The 17815-nt window shown below is 39.7% G+C and overlaps 1 protein-coding gene across 1 annotated transcript; it reads left to right on the plus strand.

Annotated features, from left to right (window-relative positions):
* Positions 1 to 9083: 9083 nt before the first annotated feature.
* trib1 (tribbles pseudokinase 1) lies at positions 9084 to 16234 on the plus strand. The gene is made up of 3 exons (XM_060865690.1): positions 9084 to 9790; positions 10692 to 10984; positions 14201 to 16234. Exons 1-3 carry the CDS (start codon positions 9494 to 9496, stop codon positions 14661 to 14663), a joined length of 1053 nt encoding a protein of 350 aa, XP_060721673.1. The 5' UTR covers positions 9084 to 9493; the 3' UTR covers positions 14664 to 16234.
* The last annotated feature ends 1581 nt before the right edge of the window (positions 16235 to 17815 follow it).

Consider the following 17815-nt stretch of genomic DNA (forward strand, 5'->3'; position numbering starts at 1 on the left):
CTACCCTTTAAACGCTTACAAATGTTGGATTATGTTTATGCTTTTAGACCTTTTATTCATATACAACCCGTAAGACAACCCGTATTACTCTCCTGTCTACAAGAAAATAAAAAAAACTGCTATGGCTTATTGTCCAGGCAAAATGAAGAGATCTATTCATTTAGGATGGAAATTCCAGTAAACAGATTTTCTTTCTGAGTCACGCCGCCATTCTGCCATTGTTTTGTAACCAATACACAGCTAAAAGTTCCCATCAGACAAGCCAGCCTTTGAAATGCTGTAAATTTGAAATGTATAAATGTTCTTTCAGCGCCTGTGATCTGTGAGTGAATAAGAGTGTTTTCTTTTAACGAGTGTGTAAGTCTGAAAGAAGCTGTATTTCATTCATGTTTGCGTTGAACGAAATCGGGAAGAACATCTTCAATGAAAATAAAGCTGTCAAGTAGTAAAGCTTTCAGTTTTAATGATATAAGACCAAAGGTGTTTCCTTTGTATGCCCAATTATCTTTCATTTTCACTGCAGTGAGTAATTGTTTGGGATGTTGTGTGTGTGTGAGAGTTGCTCATGGGTGAATAACAGTGATTAAACAGAGCACTGGAGTTCCCAGTGAAATTACATAGCAACAGACCAAGTGATATATCCAAAGATGAATAATCCAATACAATATGAACTTTTTGTCTTGAGTTACATTACCCTAAACTGCTGTTTTCTGTTTCTTATTGTTTATTATGGAGAGTTATGTAGTCGCTATATTTTGGAGGAAGACCATGCCTCCACCATCATCCTAACGTCCAAGTTTTACTGAAATACCCTTTGTTTCAGTATTATGGCTTATGAAGCATGTATGCTCATGAAGCTCATTAACTCTTTTTACCAGACACCAAAAATGGAATTTCCATCTGTATTAGTTGTGCCCATGTTCAGCATTAGATTTCTTTGTCCCATCACATGCCACAGTGTTGGTTAATGGCTCATATGAAAGTAGATGCTAATGTAGGCTTTAAGAATTTGTAGTTTTTACCTAGTCTACTAGGGGAAATATATCGTCGAAAATTTCCAAAAAAAAAAAAAAGCAAATAATGATCTGAAACCCATTACTGTGCTCTAAAAGATGCCCCAAGTTCTTGTTCATAACCATCTAAAATTTTGGTTTTCTTCAACCACTAAATTCTGTGTAAGGTTATTTAACAGAGGCAAAAAACATCTCACAGTGAAAGACAACAGAGTCCTGACATATTTGTTTATACTGAATGAAAATGGGGGGGACACGGTGGCTTAGTGGTTAGCACGTTCGCCTCACACCTCCAGGGTTGGGGGTTTGATTCCCGCCTCCACCTTGTGTGTGTGGAGTTTGCATGTTCTCCCCGTGCCTCGGGGGTTTCCTCCGGGTACTCCGGTTTCCTCCCCTGGTCCAAAGACATGCATGGTTGGTTGACTGGCAGCTCTGGAAAAATTGTCCGTAGTGTGTGATTGCGTGAGTGAATGAGAGTGTGTGTGTGTGTGTGTGCCCTGCGATGGGTTGGCACTCCGTCCAGGGTGTGTCCTACCTTGATGCCCAGTGGCGCCTGGGGTGTGCACAGGCTCCCCGTGACCCGAGGTAGTTCGGATAAGTGGTAGAAAATGAATGAATGAAAATGTCCAAATAGTCGTTTTTCATTCTGGCTCGATTTTTTCCCCTTAATTTGAATTTTGAATCTATATCACCATTAATGCCAAGTTGTGATGTACTGTAAATAATATAAATTACCATGATTAACTATAGCTAGGTTATCTAAAAATGGTGAGATACATGGAAACATGTAGTTACATGCTAAATCATGTAACTACATTGAATTATAAGACAGAGGAAAATGGGAACAGTATTGTGGAGTTTAATTTGAGTCTATTTTTTCAAGAAAAGCAATATCACGATTATTATATAGCTTAGGTAATTATCGTGATGTCCAAATTTAACCGACACTAAATATCTGTTTTAGTATCTGTATACAGTCTGAAGTATGAAGTGGGCATGGCTTAAACATTGGTTCAAAAATAAGTATTAACTCTACACATAAAACATTGGGGGAAAAGATTTCGTTTTTGCAGCAGTGTTGGCCTGAGGTGTGAAATCTCGCTGACAGTTCTCTTGAGTTCATAATGTCTTAAAGACTAGAGTTTTTTTAATCCCATGCAGTTATTAATATTTTGTGCATACCCACTTGTGAGATTTTCTACCAAATTTAGTTAGTTCTAATCTAGTAGCCTAATTTTAACTGCCACAAGCCTGACCAAGGCCCGGTCCATACTCATGGGAATGAATGTGCTGTGTGTTTGTCCTGCAAGCTTTAAAAACCTCCCACCCAATTGCACAACTTATTTGTTGGATCCTAAAAAGCAGTTCCTGTGTAGAACTTTAATGTAAGCTTTTTAAATCAGTCCTTCTAGCATGAAGCAATTTTGGGATCACTGAAATCAATGCAAAATCACAAAACTGTGATATTCAGATGATTTCAACAAATCATCACCACAATGCACATTCTGTCATCATAGAAAGGAATAACTTGTGTCTTCAATGGTAGAAGTTCAAAAGAACAATCTGTCCTTGTAATTTTGCCAGTCCATGCCAGTTTTAATGAACACTAAAATCTAAACAGAATAAAAGAAAAATAGCAAATCCATTGAGTTAAACACAGTAGTCCCACTGTTATTTCCTTTACTACCTGTTATTAATTTACTACAGACTATCTGTTTTACAACCAATAGTATTTGTATTTGGTTCCATCGCTACCATGTGGATACAAACAAGACTGTCATCAATCTTCACCCGAATCTCTGGCAACTTCTCAAGTAATAGCCACCAAATGTTGTTTGGTGAATCTGTGATGTGGATGAGGAACAGGTATTGCACTTTCAGACTTATGGAAGGAATGGATTCCTTCTAAGTGCATGTTTGGGTAGGAGAGGATGTTACGGTACATCTGGATGAAGAGCATGCAGTTCTGCTCTGTGTTCTCCTGTCCTTAATCTGAGTGTATGTTTGGGTGAATCAGGATGTAAAGGAACATCTGGAGGGAATCAGTCTGGTTTGCTACAGGAATCTCTTAAGACCCTTTGTGTGAGCATGAGTAAAAACAGGACACTATTTTTTATTTATTTTTTATTTTTTGTAGTAAGGGATAGACTATGAGCCATCACACTGATAATAATGGACAATAAAGACAACTTGCTTTTTTGGCCCCCAGTTCAGTAAGCACTTTGAAATCTCAAGAACACAGCTCAATGCAACAGGGTAATATTTAAATCCTGTAAACCCTCTCTTTATACCACTAAGATCCAAAGGTCCATTCATATTGAGGCAGAACCCAAGACAAGGAGGGTGGTCCTATAATCTTCCTTCATTCTTTCATCATGAGTATTGCAGAAGTTGGTTTTGTATCTAATTTTCCCTCACTAAGAAAGTGTGAGAAAAAACAGCAGGAGCTTTGTTTCTTCTCCTTATCCAGCTCCGGCTGTTTCCAGTTACCTTCCAACCGGAGAAAATATTTACTCCTGAAAAACGAGAAGATAATTTTCCTTCCTTGAATTTATTCCAGTAGTGTCATCTGGCTTGTGTTAAAAGCTCTTGTGTGAGGTAGGACTAGTATGAGAGAGAAGAGAAGGCTGGAGGAATGTCTCCTAAATCAGCTCCAAAATCCAAAGTGACCCATCAAACAGCTCAACAGATCAACTGCTTGTCTGTTTTTGTTACAGTTCTGCCGTACACAAGGAAACTGAACGGGTGTATAATAAAAGTCTTTAGAGTTCATGCAAGGTGTTAAAGTGCTTGTCTGCCACTGCTGTTCTGAGACTGACAACAGATCTGCAAAACTGCCAGCTGGACTATACGTCAGCAAAAGTTAGATCTGTTCTGCTTTTCCACTCTTAAGACATCTACTGAACTTAAGTGTCCATTAAGGGTGTAATGCAATTCAACTATGTGAATTTGTGTAGGGCTCCAAATATCCAGATATGTTTGAATTTGGATTTAACATTGTTGTTATTGTGGTTGTTTTGTTTTGTTTTTTAATATGAACCATTATGCCCCTGGAAATACTGTGAAAAAAACAGATCAGTTTTAGCATGGTGTGGGAATTCTTGCTGTGAAGGTTCCTCCACATCAGCTACATACTGTAGCTTCAGTACTAGGACTCGTCTGGTCTCATCTAAAGATGTGTGTGGGACTATTTAACTGTTTTCCTTGTTCCTGCCCAAAATATTCAAAAATTGAGTTTATTCATCCCTCACCAGTCCGTTATAGAGGATGAGGGAATGAACACTGTTAAGGCATATCAGTGAATTTAGCCTTTGATTGTTCAGTGAGTTTCATATCTCACCACTGACTAGCATGCATTATCCAATCACTGAAAGTCTGGCAACTAGTTCAGGTTCTCAGTTTCACATTTTCTTCCCACTGTGGGAAAAAATGACTGGCTATTCAAGCATGTTGCAATCACAAAGGGTATTTACATAACAGTTTTGTTTTGGGTGTCAGCAAAAACAGCCTAAATGCTATCTCAGTACTTTTATGTTTATGGTCAACATGACCTACGATGTATAAAAAAAATACAAGGTCAATGTTAGTCTGTGTTCTTTAAGTACAACCTGGAGTCTTGTTTTACAGCATCACGACTTTGCTCAACTGAGTGCTCTTGATTGCCCAACAGCGAGTACATCAACATGCCAAAGGCTTTGGGTGGTGGGCATGACAAGTCACGGAGCAGCCCATTATTGTACTCCATTACTATTAATAATGTATGTTTTCAGCTCTGTTAATTACTGCCGCCTACACACTAGCACAAAAGCTTCCGTTCAGAGCTCACCTCAGCCATTGTGCCTTAAATGCAAACCAGGATGTTTATGTGTAATAAATACCACTGAGTGTCTGTCACATATTTCAGTTCACACTGAGCATTTGAAGCTCAGTAATATGGAGCCAAACATGTTTTGTAATTTGCAAATTCCCACCAACTAGTGGGACCAGTTATTTCTCAGCCAGGGAGGGTGAAGGCTTGCATATTTCTCCTGTGAATATGATCGCCAGAAAGCCAGACATTACAACTGTTTACAGAAAAAAAGGAAAGCACTAACTTTACCCTCTTCAACATACATGAGCTCACAGATGCCCATTATTGACTATTATCTCCGAGTCATCAGACTTTGAATTGACATTCCAGCAACTGTTAATGCTACCTATCTCATCTATCTATATATCTATATCACTGTCTATTAATTAATTCATTTATTCATTCATTCATCCATTTATCTATCTGTATGGCCAAATGTATATCAATCCATCCATCTAGCCTGCCATGCATGTTAGCTGTTTTTCTATCTATCTATCTATCTATCTATCTATCTATCTATCTATCTATCTATCTATCTATCTATCTATCTATCTATCTATATATTCATCTACGTATCTGGCTAAATATCTATCCATTTATCCATATCTATCCATATCTCTGTCTGTCTTTCTGCCTGTCTTTCTATTGTTCAAACATGTGCAAAGAATGTACTTATCTTAGCCACTTACTAGAAGGAATCCACATGGTCTTTGCTCACTCTCTGACCTCACTAAAGCAAAAGTTGACACTTTTTTAGAGTGGCTCCACATTCCACACTCCTCGTGTGCTGTCACATGGTGGAGATGGTGAGTAACAGAGACCAAGCATGCTGAATAACTGTAGGTTTATTGACTCACAAAGCAGGCACATCTGCCACCATTTCCTCCACCGACAGAACAAGCTCTCAAGTCATGGCTCAGTTCCTGAAGACGATCTCGGACATCTCTGAGGTAAACAAACTGTTCTGTCTGGTCTGGAGTTAACTGAGCTCAGAGAAACAAGAGGTGAAAGAAAATAAAACTGTGGAGAAGCTGTCCATAGTCTTAATCATTGCTTCACTTCACTTGCTTGAAATTCAGCAAGTCTGGTTGTTCAGTTTGACATTACTGAATGACAGACCTGACCACTGTATATTCTATAAGCCATGGAGATTTTGAAGCCTGGTATAGAAATGTCTGTGTAAGCAAAAGACCAACACTGCATCTTTAGCTGAATAAGTCTGCTGTAGTCTCTTTAATCTTTTTATTTTCAGTCCACTCATTTTGTGATGTATGTAGTCACAATGATCAGTTTCAAATCTGTTTGTTTAGAATGTGTTCATTAATACCTCTAGTTCTGACAGTAGATACAGCTGTCATTAAATCAAAGGTTTATATTAATATGTAATATTTTAATACGTTTATATAATATTATTGATTAAGCAAATAATATGTCTAGTTTAAATTCTAAAATTTAAGAAAGGTGTTATCTTTGCTTTCTGTGAGAGGTTTGTTTAACATTTACAGAAGGAGTCTCCAGTGTCAATTCTTTGTAATGGACAATAAGTTATCGTTAGTTATATTCAGCTTGGATTGATGAAGCTGCCAGTATCACATCTAAGACTAGTATTGGCATTACAAAAAAGACCTTTATCATGTACTTGGGGTTGAGGCCAAGTCAAGATCACACCCAAATGAAAGCAAGACCTAGTTAAGATCAAGACCATCAAATCTTTTATATGGCTAAATCTTTACTTCAGCTAGTTGTCTTCATTTGTGCATTGTGCAAGTGATTAAGTTATGTTTTCTAGATGAATGAATTACTTCTTGTCAAACTTTGTGGATACAAAAAGAAAACCTAACACAAATATTATTTTTACTGAGAGAAACCAAGTCCATATTTAGAAAGACCAGTGCCCAAGGCTGAGACATGTCCAAATACAAATTCCCCAAGTACAAATATGACCCCATTTGTTTTATTCTATACTTATACTACTATTACAGTTCTGATAAAAAAAATAAAAATAAAAAAAATAGGGTCATCAAAATACTTGTGCATGACAGCACATGACGTTCCCACAGAAATAAAGCAGTGTTTATCATTACACATGATGCATTGTGGAATGTTCACCATTTCAATTACTTCCCCATTTCTTCATAGTCTCTGAAAGCAATGCCTGTGATAAAATGCAACACTATCATTATGATGCATCATTCTCGTCAAGGCCGGATCTGCTAGTGTGCTTCTTACAGCATTAGTCATAGCTGGCATTCAGCATGCAATTGCCTACAGAGAATAACTTACACCTGCTCCAATGGCCGAGGCCTTGGTTGTTCGGTGGAAAGCATGATCAGTGTGCCCTCATTACTGGAGACATTGAGTGAGTCAGCTAATTACAGGGGGAATAGAGCCTTGAACAAATGAAAATTATCTCAAATAGGCAGGTTTGCCAAACACACACACACATACTACAATAACTAGTCCAGAAAATAAATTTTTACCCCCTTAAATCCTCTATATTTCACAACAAAGAGGAAGTTGACACTGCTCATGAAATTTACACAGAAGGAGGAAGAGGGGAAAAAAGGAAAACCTGTGGCTGCATTACGGCATGACTAACACATACATATCACATTCTGAGTCATCTATATGAAAAGAAAACATACGTGCTAAAAATACACTAGTCTTCTACACCAATATTCCCACCATGCCTGAACTTGTCGCCTTATTTCCATACCAGCTATTTCAAATTGCTGTTAAATGTTCATGGAGGACGGCTGGTAACAGTTGTATGCTCCAATTTTAGAACCTTCCTCCCTTCCATTTCTTAGAGCACAAGTGAAATCACAAAGGTCAGTCTTCCTTAATGAATTATGGAAAAATAGCTCACAGCTGTTGTTAATGTATTCTTTGCAACCGCTCTGCTATCTGCTCCACCTGAGAGCACTGCAGTGTTGCTGAGGAATCAGGTGGAATGTTTTCAGGCAATAAAAAAACCTACATCACCTCAAGCAAATTAGATTCTGATGGATTTGATGCTATAATCATCCTGCATAAAATATAGCATTCCCCAGAGGCTGGGCCTGCAAGCAAGAATCTATTCTGGACAAACAAACAGGTTCATATTCAGGTAATTATTCTCATATTAGTAACAAAACATCGACAGTGGTTTCTGCAATTATTTCCTAGTGCTGCTCATGCACTTTATTGTGTGTTGCAGAGAAATACGACAATATTTAATGATGAGTAGAAAAAAAAATGTGCACAGTTCATGAAGACTCCAGGACCAAGATAGAGACAGACTGTTCTGGGAAGTGAAAGCTTTCATTATAGACACTCAGAGTTAAAGGTACAAGACACTACAATTTTCTTTTGCTGGGATGGCACAGTACCATCAAGAGTAATTCTGTAACTGTACTAGGTATCTGTCACCTTTAAAAATTGTTAGGACATTAATGACCATTGATGTACCATTAAAGCAAAAGACAGAAGATAATACCTTCACAGGTGCAAAAAGCACATGATGTACTAAAGATACCCCAGAGTAAAAAAAAAATCTGTTAGTTCTGATGTGCCTTTCATGTGATTCAGGCAAGAACCCATTGTAGTCTATATTTGCTCAGCTCATCTGCAGAAAGTAGGGACATTATGTGATGTTTCACAAGAAAGACTCTTCAGTAGCTCCTCTTATTTAATCCATTGGATCTTCTATAGTAAACCATTTTGTCTGTTTATCCTCACCACATTTCTGCCTTTCCCTTTTATGGAGATCAGTCCAACATTCTTTTAAATACTTCTGCAGTATTTCATCACTAAAGCAGCAGAACATGCATGTCTGGTGTGGTTTAAAAAGACTTAAAACACGCTTCACAAATATGAGTGCAATGTTATGTCTCCAAACACACCGGTGACTGAGTGAAACCTTGCGCCGGAGCTGACGAATAAAGGGAAAACAGATATTTCGAAATAAAGCCAGTTAATATTATCTTTCCTGGAGGCAACACGTGCTTCCGCGAAGAGAAATATAAAAATATGCACGAATGCATTTTTTTTAGAAGTTCCCAGGGTTGCACAATTTGTGCGATTTCAGTGGTTAAACCGGGCACCTGTGCGTCGGGGTGATTTATTATTTTATTTTTTTTGTCTATACAAAAAAAAAAAAAAGATCTACATTCTGGGCTCGGTGTTGCGAGGTTGTCAAAGTCAGTGTACGCTTCTGACGCCTTGGAGAAAATCGTAGTCTACGTGTGGCGCGCGCTGATTGCTCGGTAGGCGTCGGGCGCGCGCTCTGTCACCGGGCGGGCGGAGTTCCCGGCGCGTCGCGCGCTTCAAAGCACAAGCTCTGAGAAAAAGCCGCGGGACTTTTCCGAAACGCAGTCTTTCCAGTGCCAGTGCGCTCATGAGCTGGGCAGTGCGTACGCCAGTCACACGAAACGTTAAGACACAACTACTTACAAACAGCCTGACAAAATATGGATACGTTAACCGGCGGATACTGAATTTCCTAAATACATTTGGTGAAGTGCAGGAAAACGAGCTGTGAAGAGAATGAGTGTAAGAACACACATGCCATAGAACTCATTCAGCAAGGACTGGTGGTCTGGGAACCCTCGTGCACTTTTTTTTTGTTTGCTTTTTGGTTTTCCTCGCAATGCTGGTTCGCCGTAGTGCCACGGTTTCGTGCGCTCGTGCTCCAAGGCGCGGATACAAGCGCGTGGACAGCGAGGAGACCGCAGCCAAGAGCCCGAGACTGAGCGAATGTGCAGGAGGAGACACGGCTCTTTTTCTGGCCGCATCCCCGGTGTTTCCGCGCAGCGGGAGCGCAGAGTCTGTGTGCGGGGCCGCGGGGCCGTCCCGCATCGGCCAGTTCTTACTGCTGCCCTCCGTGGACCCGAGCGCTGCACAAAGCGCGTGGGACATGGACACCGGCGAGGAGCTCGTGTGCAAGGTATGCGATCTTAACACCGGTCCGGTTTTAACGCACGAGTCAACTGTTTATGTCGCTTCTACTAATATAAGTCATTCATTCAGTGCATAAAGTCTATTAATCCATAGCGAAATTAGAACAATAGAAATGTGGATTTGCAACTGATGCAGAGGATTAAATACCAAGCAGCACCTTTCTAGAACAAATTGTGCTATGCATCATTCAAAGATGCTGGACCAAGGAAAAAACAATACTTAACGTAGATATTATGAACGGTGCGTAAGTAATACAAAGAAATTGCTGTAGTTTGTTTGTCATGACATGGAAACAAACGAGATTCAACAAAGCAACCACAGAAACAATCCAGTGGAGCGTCTGGTATTGCGCAAGATGGTCAGAGTACACAATCAAATCATTCTGCATTTATTCCTGTTCATCATCTGCATACAGCAGCCTTCTACAGTATCTGAGTATCAATACAGCATCATATCGCAATAATGACTGCAGCACTCCAAGTGGATGAATAAGTATGAAGCTGAATAAGAGCCTACAGGCTCTTCAGGGCATTGAGTCAGTGAGTCATATGGTCAGACTGAATGAATATTTGAGCTGTTGGCTTTTCAATGACAACGTTTCTTTTTTCAGACATGAAATTTGACAGCACTCATTTCTAACTCTTCCATCATCATTCAAAACAGTTCCACCAAGCAGTTTCCTTTCTTATCTTATTACTACAGAATTTGGTCCTCATACAGGCTGATAATAATAATAAAGGATAATAATAATATTGCATATATTTCGCATTATGCAGAAATAAATTCGATAACGTAACGTTTGTTTTACGAATCACAAGATACGGAAATGCTTTTATTGTGACGTAAAGCAAAACAGCAAAATGTAAAAAGTATTCTGTATGCTGCAGGTGTTTGATATGGGCCAGTACCAAGAGAAGATCAGAGCTTACAGCGTGCTGCCAAGACATAGGAATATCGGCCAGATCAAAGACATTATCCTCGGGGAACGCAAGGCCTATGTATTTCAAGAGAAGGACTATGGCGACATGCATACTTTTGTGAAGAGCTGCAAGCGTCTGCCTGAAGAGCAAGCCTCAAAGCTCTTTTATCAGATAGCCTCCGCAGTGGCTCACTGCCACCAGAATAGCATAGTGCTGGGAGACCTGAAGCTCCGCAAGTTTGTGTTTGCAGATGAGAAAAGGTAAGCAAGCCTATAGATTTCTCTCTCTCTCTCTCTCTCACTCTCTAAGATTGTGTGTGTGAGAGCAAGAAAGAGGTGCAAGGACAGGTGGGATCTGTTATTCAGAGAGGTGTCAGTTCTGTTTTCACTCAGCTCTCACTTCCTTCTGTCTTTTTCACACACTGCAGGTGTCTTTCAGCAGATGTAGCTCATATCACTCACTTACTCATATTTGTACAGAAGAGGAAGTACATAACAATTCGGAACTGCGAATAAGCCCGGGAATGCGATTACTCCAAATAGCAAGTCATCATGCAAACCTACAAAACAAGGGCTTGCATTTCACATGTAAACACATACAAATCGGCTCAAAGGTAGGCAGGATTAATTACATGAAATTCAAACGAATTGCACTGCTGTGAATGTTGTCTGAAAAGCAAGGGATATTGCTGCAAACACAAAAGGTGAAAAGGAATGCAGAACACACACAACACACCAAACGGGAAAACACCTGCTTTATACAAACACACTGACGATTAGATTCAAGAAAAAAAACCCTAATGAAACACAACAATAACTGGAAAGTGCAGCTCAAAGTATTCTGGGAATTCCACACCAATGACGATTTTTTTTCCCAGTAGCCAAAGCATTAATAGTAATGTACTTTAATCTAATATGCAGTCATGTATAAATAGAACATCTATCTTTTTACAACAGCAACCCCTCCACTAAGCCTGTAGCTAAAACTAATTTAGCTTCCTGCATATATTTGTCATTTCTGGAGTGCAACATTTTCGAGTATGACCTTTTGGTCAAAAAATCAGATCTGGACAGGCTAATAGTCATAGTCACGCAGTTTGCATAGATGATTCATAGGTCATAGCATTGTTCCAAGGGGACAAGGAAAACCTGCTACTCAGGAACCTGGTGGTTCAAGGTGCACAGAAGCCAGATTAGACCTAACATTACAACACTTTGCTTCCAGCTTCAGGAGGGCACGCTGACATTTGGGCGTCGTATTTTGTTCCTCCCTGACGGCGTGTTTTTTTATTACAAAAAAACACACACACAAAAAAATGATTCTGCTGATAATGGATTCTTTTTTCTTAGTCACAAGGAGGTTTAGTGTGTGCAGTCTGCTCGTGTTTGATGCACATTCTTCAAATAGCTCAGCAAATAGACGTGATAAAAAACAGGCAAGAAAGGTTGAAATAGGTGATGAAAGGATAACATAAATGACCCCCTCTCTCTCTAACACACACCATCTTGGAATGCATCTTAGCGAGACGCCAGCTGCTCCTGCGTCACTGATCTGGCAGCAGATATTTTCAGGTAATTAAACATGGGCAGATGTATGCTGAGAGCGCAGCCCCAGCTGCAGCAAGCATCGAGGACACAGCAGTGTTAGTTCTGTACAGTGAGTTCTCTCCCTTACAGACATACATACACACACACACACATACACACATATATACACACACAAAGAGAGAGCTATGAGTCACTCTCTCCACCTCTCTGGCGCTATGCTGTTGTGTCATCTGCAAACCCCTCAGACTGCACGTCTGACAGTCGGTGATGAAACATAATTCACTGAGCGGCGGCTCGGCTTTCACCGAGGGGAGACCGAACTCACACATTTACACACAGACACAAATCATCAAACTCTGCTGCTACTTCTGGAAATAGGGCTGAGCATAGTTAAGCACTGATATATGTGTGTGTGTGTGTGTGTGAGAGAGAGAGAGAGAGAGAGAGAGAGAGAGAGAGAGAGAGAGGAATGTTTACTCTGTGTGTAAATGGGTACTTTGGAAACTGTTGTGCATGTCTATGTTTAAAACAAGACCATAATTACTCAATGATTATCTTTGCACTTGTTCTGTTTCTCTGGTTGCTGGAAGAACTGTGCGTCCCAGGGTGCTGTGAATTAAACACTCCTCTATTTAAAATGTGGTGCATGAGTTTAGTTCAATACACAAATCTGAACATTGTGTTCTGTTCAAAACGCTGTATACTACGACTCCAAATGAATCATCAAGTGTGAAATATTTAGCATGACCCAGTTCAACACCAGGTTCTAGCATATCTACAGTATGCTTAGGTGAGTGTGATCTGTGAGCAGTAAGATAAATGCAAAACGGACAGATTTGTCAATTCGGTCTCATCTAGTATGTGATATTTGAAGTCAGATATTTATGCACAGAAATATCATTAAGTATTAAACAGGGGTAAGAAGGGCAGACGTTGTAAAGTTGCAGCAATAAATTTCAGGCAATGCTCTAAAACCATCTGCTGTAGTAAGGATTTGTGTGACTATGGTAATTAGGACTCGGCTCACACAGTGACCAGTTAAAGCAGAACAGTAGTATTGTTCAGTTGCATTTACATTATGATGCTTTTATTCAAATATATGCTAAGATTTGAAATCACAACCTTCTAAACAGTAGACTAAAGCCTCAGCTCCTGGGCCACCATTTCTCCCAGTGCATGTCTAATGAATATCCACTGTCCCAGACAAAGTTGTAAAAAATAAATCATCTGATATAACAAGCATAAGGGACAGGGATAACTTCTGTACAGGGATAACTTCTGTACAGGGATAAGTCAGGCAGGGGTTAACTCAGGGAACCTACAGTAAATGTTAGTATATAGGAATGCAAACCTAAAAAAAAAAAAAAGATTTGTTTGTTGGAATTTTCAGAATCTTTTCCAGAAAGTTTGGGATCCATTAACAGAATCGATTCATTCATTTATTCATCCTTAAAACTGCATTGATTTTTTCACAGTGGTTTAAACCGGGCTACTAGTTTTCTCTAGTTTGGAAAATTATTCCAGTTAAATTTTAAAGCATCGCTTGCAGCTAAAAAACAGAACAGGATGTTAAAAAGGGATTGTGTATATCTCTAGCTGAGCACAATTCATAACTCGAGTGATGTAGCTAATGAGGAACTGCTGAGCCACAATTCCCACATCATGATGACAGTGCTGGCATTTTAACTTGTTTTTTTATACCTGCATTTTCAAATATCTCCAGGGCAAAAAAAATAAAATTCTGTCTCAGGCCACACCCACTTCTGGTTTAGCTCTGGTTTGGGCTGTAGATGGTACACAGATACAGACATCATTTTGCACCCCTGCTTTGTTAGTAGTATGTTAAAATGGGATATTTTCATTGTATGACAGCTTAAAAGTTTACTATCCAATACTGCATTGATGATGATCTTTATTGTTTTCTTTTAGGACCCTTTTAAAGCTAGGAGGCCTGGAGGACTGTCGAATCCTGAGCGGTGAGGACGATTCAGTTTCAGACACACACGGGTGCCCAGCTTATGTCAGTCCAGAAATACTGAGTGGTGGAGGCAGCTACTCAGGGAAGCGAGCTGATGCCTGGAGCCTAGGCATCATGCTCTACACAATGCTGGCAGGTCGCTACCCGTTCCATGACTCAGACCCAGCCACGCTCTTCTCCAAGATACGGCGTGGTGCCTACGGCCTGCCCGAGGGCCTCTCGGCACGGGCACGCTGCCTCGTGCAAAGCCTCCTGCGCAGGGAGCCCAGTGAGAGGCTGAGCGCCGCCGACGTGCTCCTCCACCCGTGGTTCCGCAGTGGCACCGAACATGACGTCGACGAACAAGAAGTTGGCTTGGCTGAGCAAAGAGTGCCTCATGTGCATGTGGAGTTGAACGAGTATCTTTTCTGCTGACAAAAACTTCTCAATGGCTCTGATTTGGACCCAAATTTGAAGGTTTCTATAATTGGAGCAGCACTTTTCCTGATGAAACTACACCAGGGTTTAAATTAAAAACCGAACGGTTGTTTAATTCGGAGTGGGACAAGCAGCTATTTGGCTGATGAGACCTCCCTAGTGGTTTGGCTTTGAAACAAAAACTCAGATGTGCTCTTACGGGTTCTTAAATTTTAGACTTGGGCACAACCATAATTTACAGGCTTTCAAAAGTTAGTCCTCAATGGTTTGGATTTGGACCAAAAAAACTGTTTTACACCCTTATGGATTCATAAATTTTAGACTTGGGAACATTTGTTAATATTAATTTATGGGTTCTTGAAAGTGTATGCAATTGTGTACATGCTTAAAGTGCCATATTGTCTGTGTTTGGTTAAGAGGCTTGATGCACACTGGTTGGTGTACAATGAAGTGATTTTGGTGCTAATGACCTCCTTTATCATGCTGTATGAAGTGAGCACTGAGGCAGGGAAGACACAAGGCTGTCATCAAGATGACAAACTTCAGCCGAGTCCTGAGGACTCTAAACATATTAAATAAAGAGGGGGAAGGAAACATGAGCTTAAACTGTAGCTCTATTCACACTGTCCAGTACCGAGGAACTCACTCTGATTACAACAGCACCAAAACATGCATGGACTCAAATATATATCTAAATTGATGTGGATGTGTGACATCGTAACTCTCCAAAAAGGTTTGAAAGGAGTGAAATGAAAAGGCCAGTCTCGGACCTCTGGTCCTGACAATGCTTTTGTGGGCAAACGTTGACCAATACAACAACTAGTATTGGATTAACCCTTGTCTAAAGCATCTACTTTTCAGAGGACTAACCTTTTTCACTCACACTCAAGTCATTTTTTTGTGTATGACCTTTGACTTACGTACTACAAGGTATATGTGTTAAAATGTGTTTAAATGTTATGTAATGCTATGTTAAACTGTAGCCAGTAAGCAACTTTATACTGCATAATAAAAGACTATTTACATGGATACTGAAGGACAGCGAAGGACATAAGAATCATATCCATACTGTTAGCAAATGCAACATTTCTGTACTTGCATTAGCAAAACATGGTGGTTTGAGCACAGTAAACAACATCATAGTCTTGACAGTGAAGTGGATTAAGATGAGATTATTCTGCATGACGTGGTTGCTGTTTTTTTTTTTTTTGATCTACTGTAATCCAAGGTGACTAATAAACCCACAATAGCTCAGCCGAAAGGGTAGAACCTATTTCTGGAGGCTCTAATGTTTCCTCCCCCTCTGTTGCGGGAAGTTGTACTGTATGTTACCTCTGAGACAAAGTGCCGGGCTCATGACAATGTGAGGTTGCAAAACGACCTGTTCATACATTAAGTTTTGACACGGGTGCACAAAGTTCATATTGCACTGTGAATTCTGTATTTTGTGACACGTCCTCATGGTTAAAACCACGAGGCCATAACAGAAATTATTCATGTGTGAAAATGTGTAAATATGTACATTATTAATGTGTGAACAGATTGAATAAAGATGACTTTTTAACATATTGACACCGAGTTTTCTTTCAAGAAGTCTTGCAGCACGTTTCATAGGTTTTCACCCCCCTCTTTTATTTGTAAGACTCGCAATAAACAAACAACTGAATAAAATTTATACATCATGAATCACAATGTTAGAGGTAAAATTGTGTATGCTTTGCAAAAATCTACAACAAACAAACAAATGTTATTGCCTCTACGTTCCCAAGTATTCAGGCACCTTCCTTCTGGAGCAACCAGAAAAAGAGTGAGGTGTGATTTATATTATGCAGAGGTGGTTAAAGAACTAAAATACTAGACAGACAGACAGACAGACATGTGACTTACTCTCAGAAGTCACATGATCAGCCATGAACCGATGTGTAACTGTCAAAGTGTCAATAAAAATACAGCTGTTTAATTTCAACAAAACCTAGAAGTTTCTTAGAAAACTATCCTTAACAAACAGCGGCATGAAGGTCAAAGGACAAAAAGCGTCATGTTTGTAAATTGCAAACTATACTGGTTCCCAAGTACACACACACATACACACACACACACACACTAACCCATCTCACCCTTTTCCATTATTATGTTGAAGTGGAGCCTCAGTGGTTAAGGCACTCAATCCCAGCACAGCCAATACTATAGCACAGCTGCTTATATATTCTCCGTTCCCAATTGTAAGTCACTTGGGATAAAAATGTCAGATAAACGAGCAAATGGAAATGTATTATAAGTGTATAAGTTACTTTTAATCAAAATATGATACATTTCTGACAAGCAACATGTTCACGTTTTAAAAATTTTCGATGTAATAAAATTGTTTTTAATAAACACCCAAGTTCCAGTCCATTAATATGAATTATCAAGTGTTTTCAAGAGTGCTGATAGTTTTAGTGAGTAAAACATTATAGTGCTGATACATTCCAATACTAGTCATTAAAACTGTCATTACTACACGCTGTCAATCTGTCTGTGCGTTGGTATGGCAACACACACAATGATCTCTCCAGCTTTAAAGTTATTCATTCATGTATGACCAATAAGGTTTATTATCGCCAAACTCTGGAAATTACTCACACTGTTATAGATTCATGACATACAATATAAGTCCAATTTAGTTTCAAACCCTACAAAATGTTGGCAAAAAGTTCAAAAGAACTAAATACATGTGCAATCATATACTTCTGTGATCACAGTGAAAATGCCAGGGGTCCGTTAACATACTGTAACTGAAATATTGAATCATTTTTCTAACTTGCCTGCAGGCTTCACCTGGATCAAGTGTCAATACTGTATTTTAATAAGAGGCAGGTGAAAGTCTCTTCCTGTGCTAAGTGCCGGGGGACTGAAAGAGGACGCTTGGCTTGATTTATGATAAGGGGAGTCAGGTATCTGCAGAAATCTGTTGTGGCTTTAGAGCACCTTGCGTAAGCTGCTGGATTAGCTATCAAGATTATAGTGTAGCGTCATGGTTTCTGGGAGGCTTCCAGGCAGTATCTCACGCCACAAATGCAACTCTCTAACATGTCACAACCAGCTTTAGATGACGCTTTCACTCGGGATGTGTGTGTGTGTGTGTGTGTGTGTGTGTGTGTGTGTGTGTG

The sequence above is a fragment of the Tachysurus vachellii genome, chromosome 3 (assembly GCF_030014155.1).
Source record: "Tachysurus vachellii isolate PV-2020 chromosome 3, HZAU_Pvac_v1, whole genome shotgun sequence".
NCBI lineage: Eukaryota > Metazoa > Chordata > Actinopteri > Siluriformes > Bagridae > Tachysurus > Tachysurus vachellii.

Bases quoted from the DNA above. Each gene is read 5' to 3' on its own strand.
- trib1 (XM_060865690.1), top strand. From the start codon at position 9,494: ATGCTGGTTCGCCGTAGTGCCACGGTTTCGTGCGCTCGTGCTCCAAGG. The intron at 9,791-10,691 runs GTATGCGATCTT...TGTATGCTGCAG, and splicing joins GCGAGGAGCTCGTGTGCAAG to GTGTTTGATATGGGCCAGTA. The intron at 10,985-14,200 runs GTAAGCAAGCCT...GTTTTCTTTTAG, and splicing joins GTGTTTGCAGATGAGAAAAG to GACCCTTTTAAAGCTAGGAG.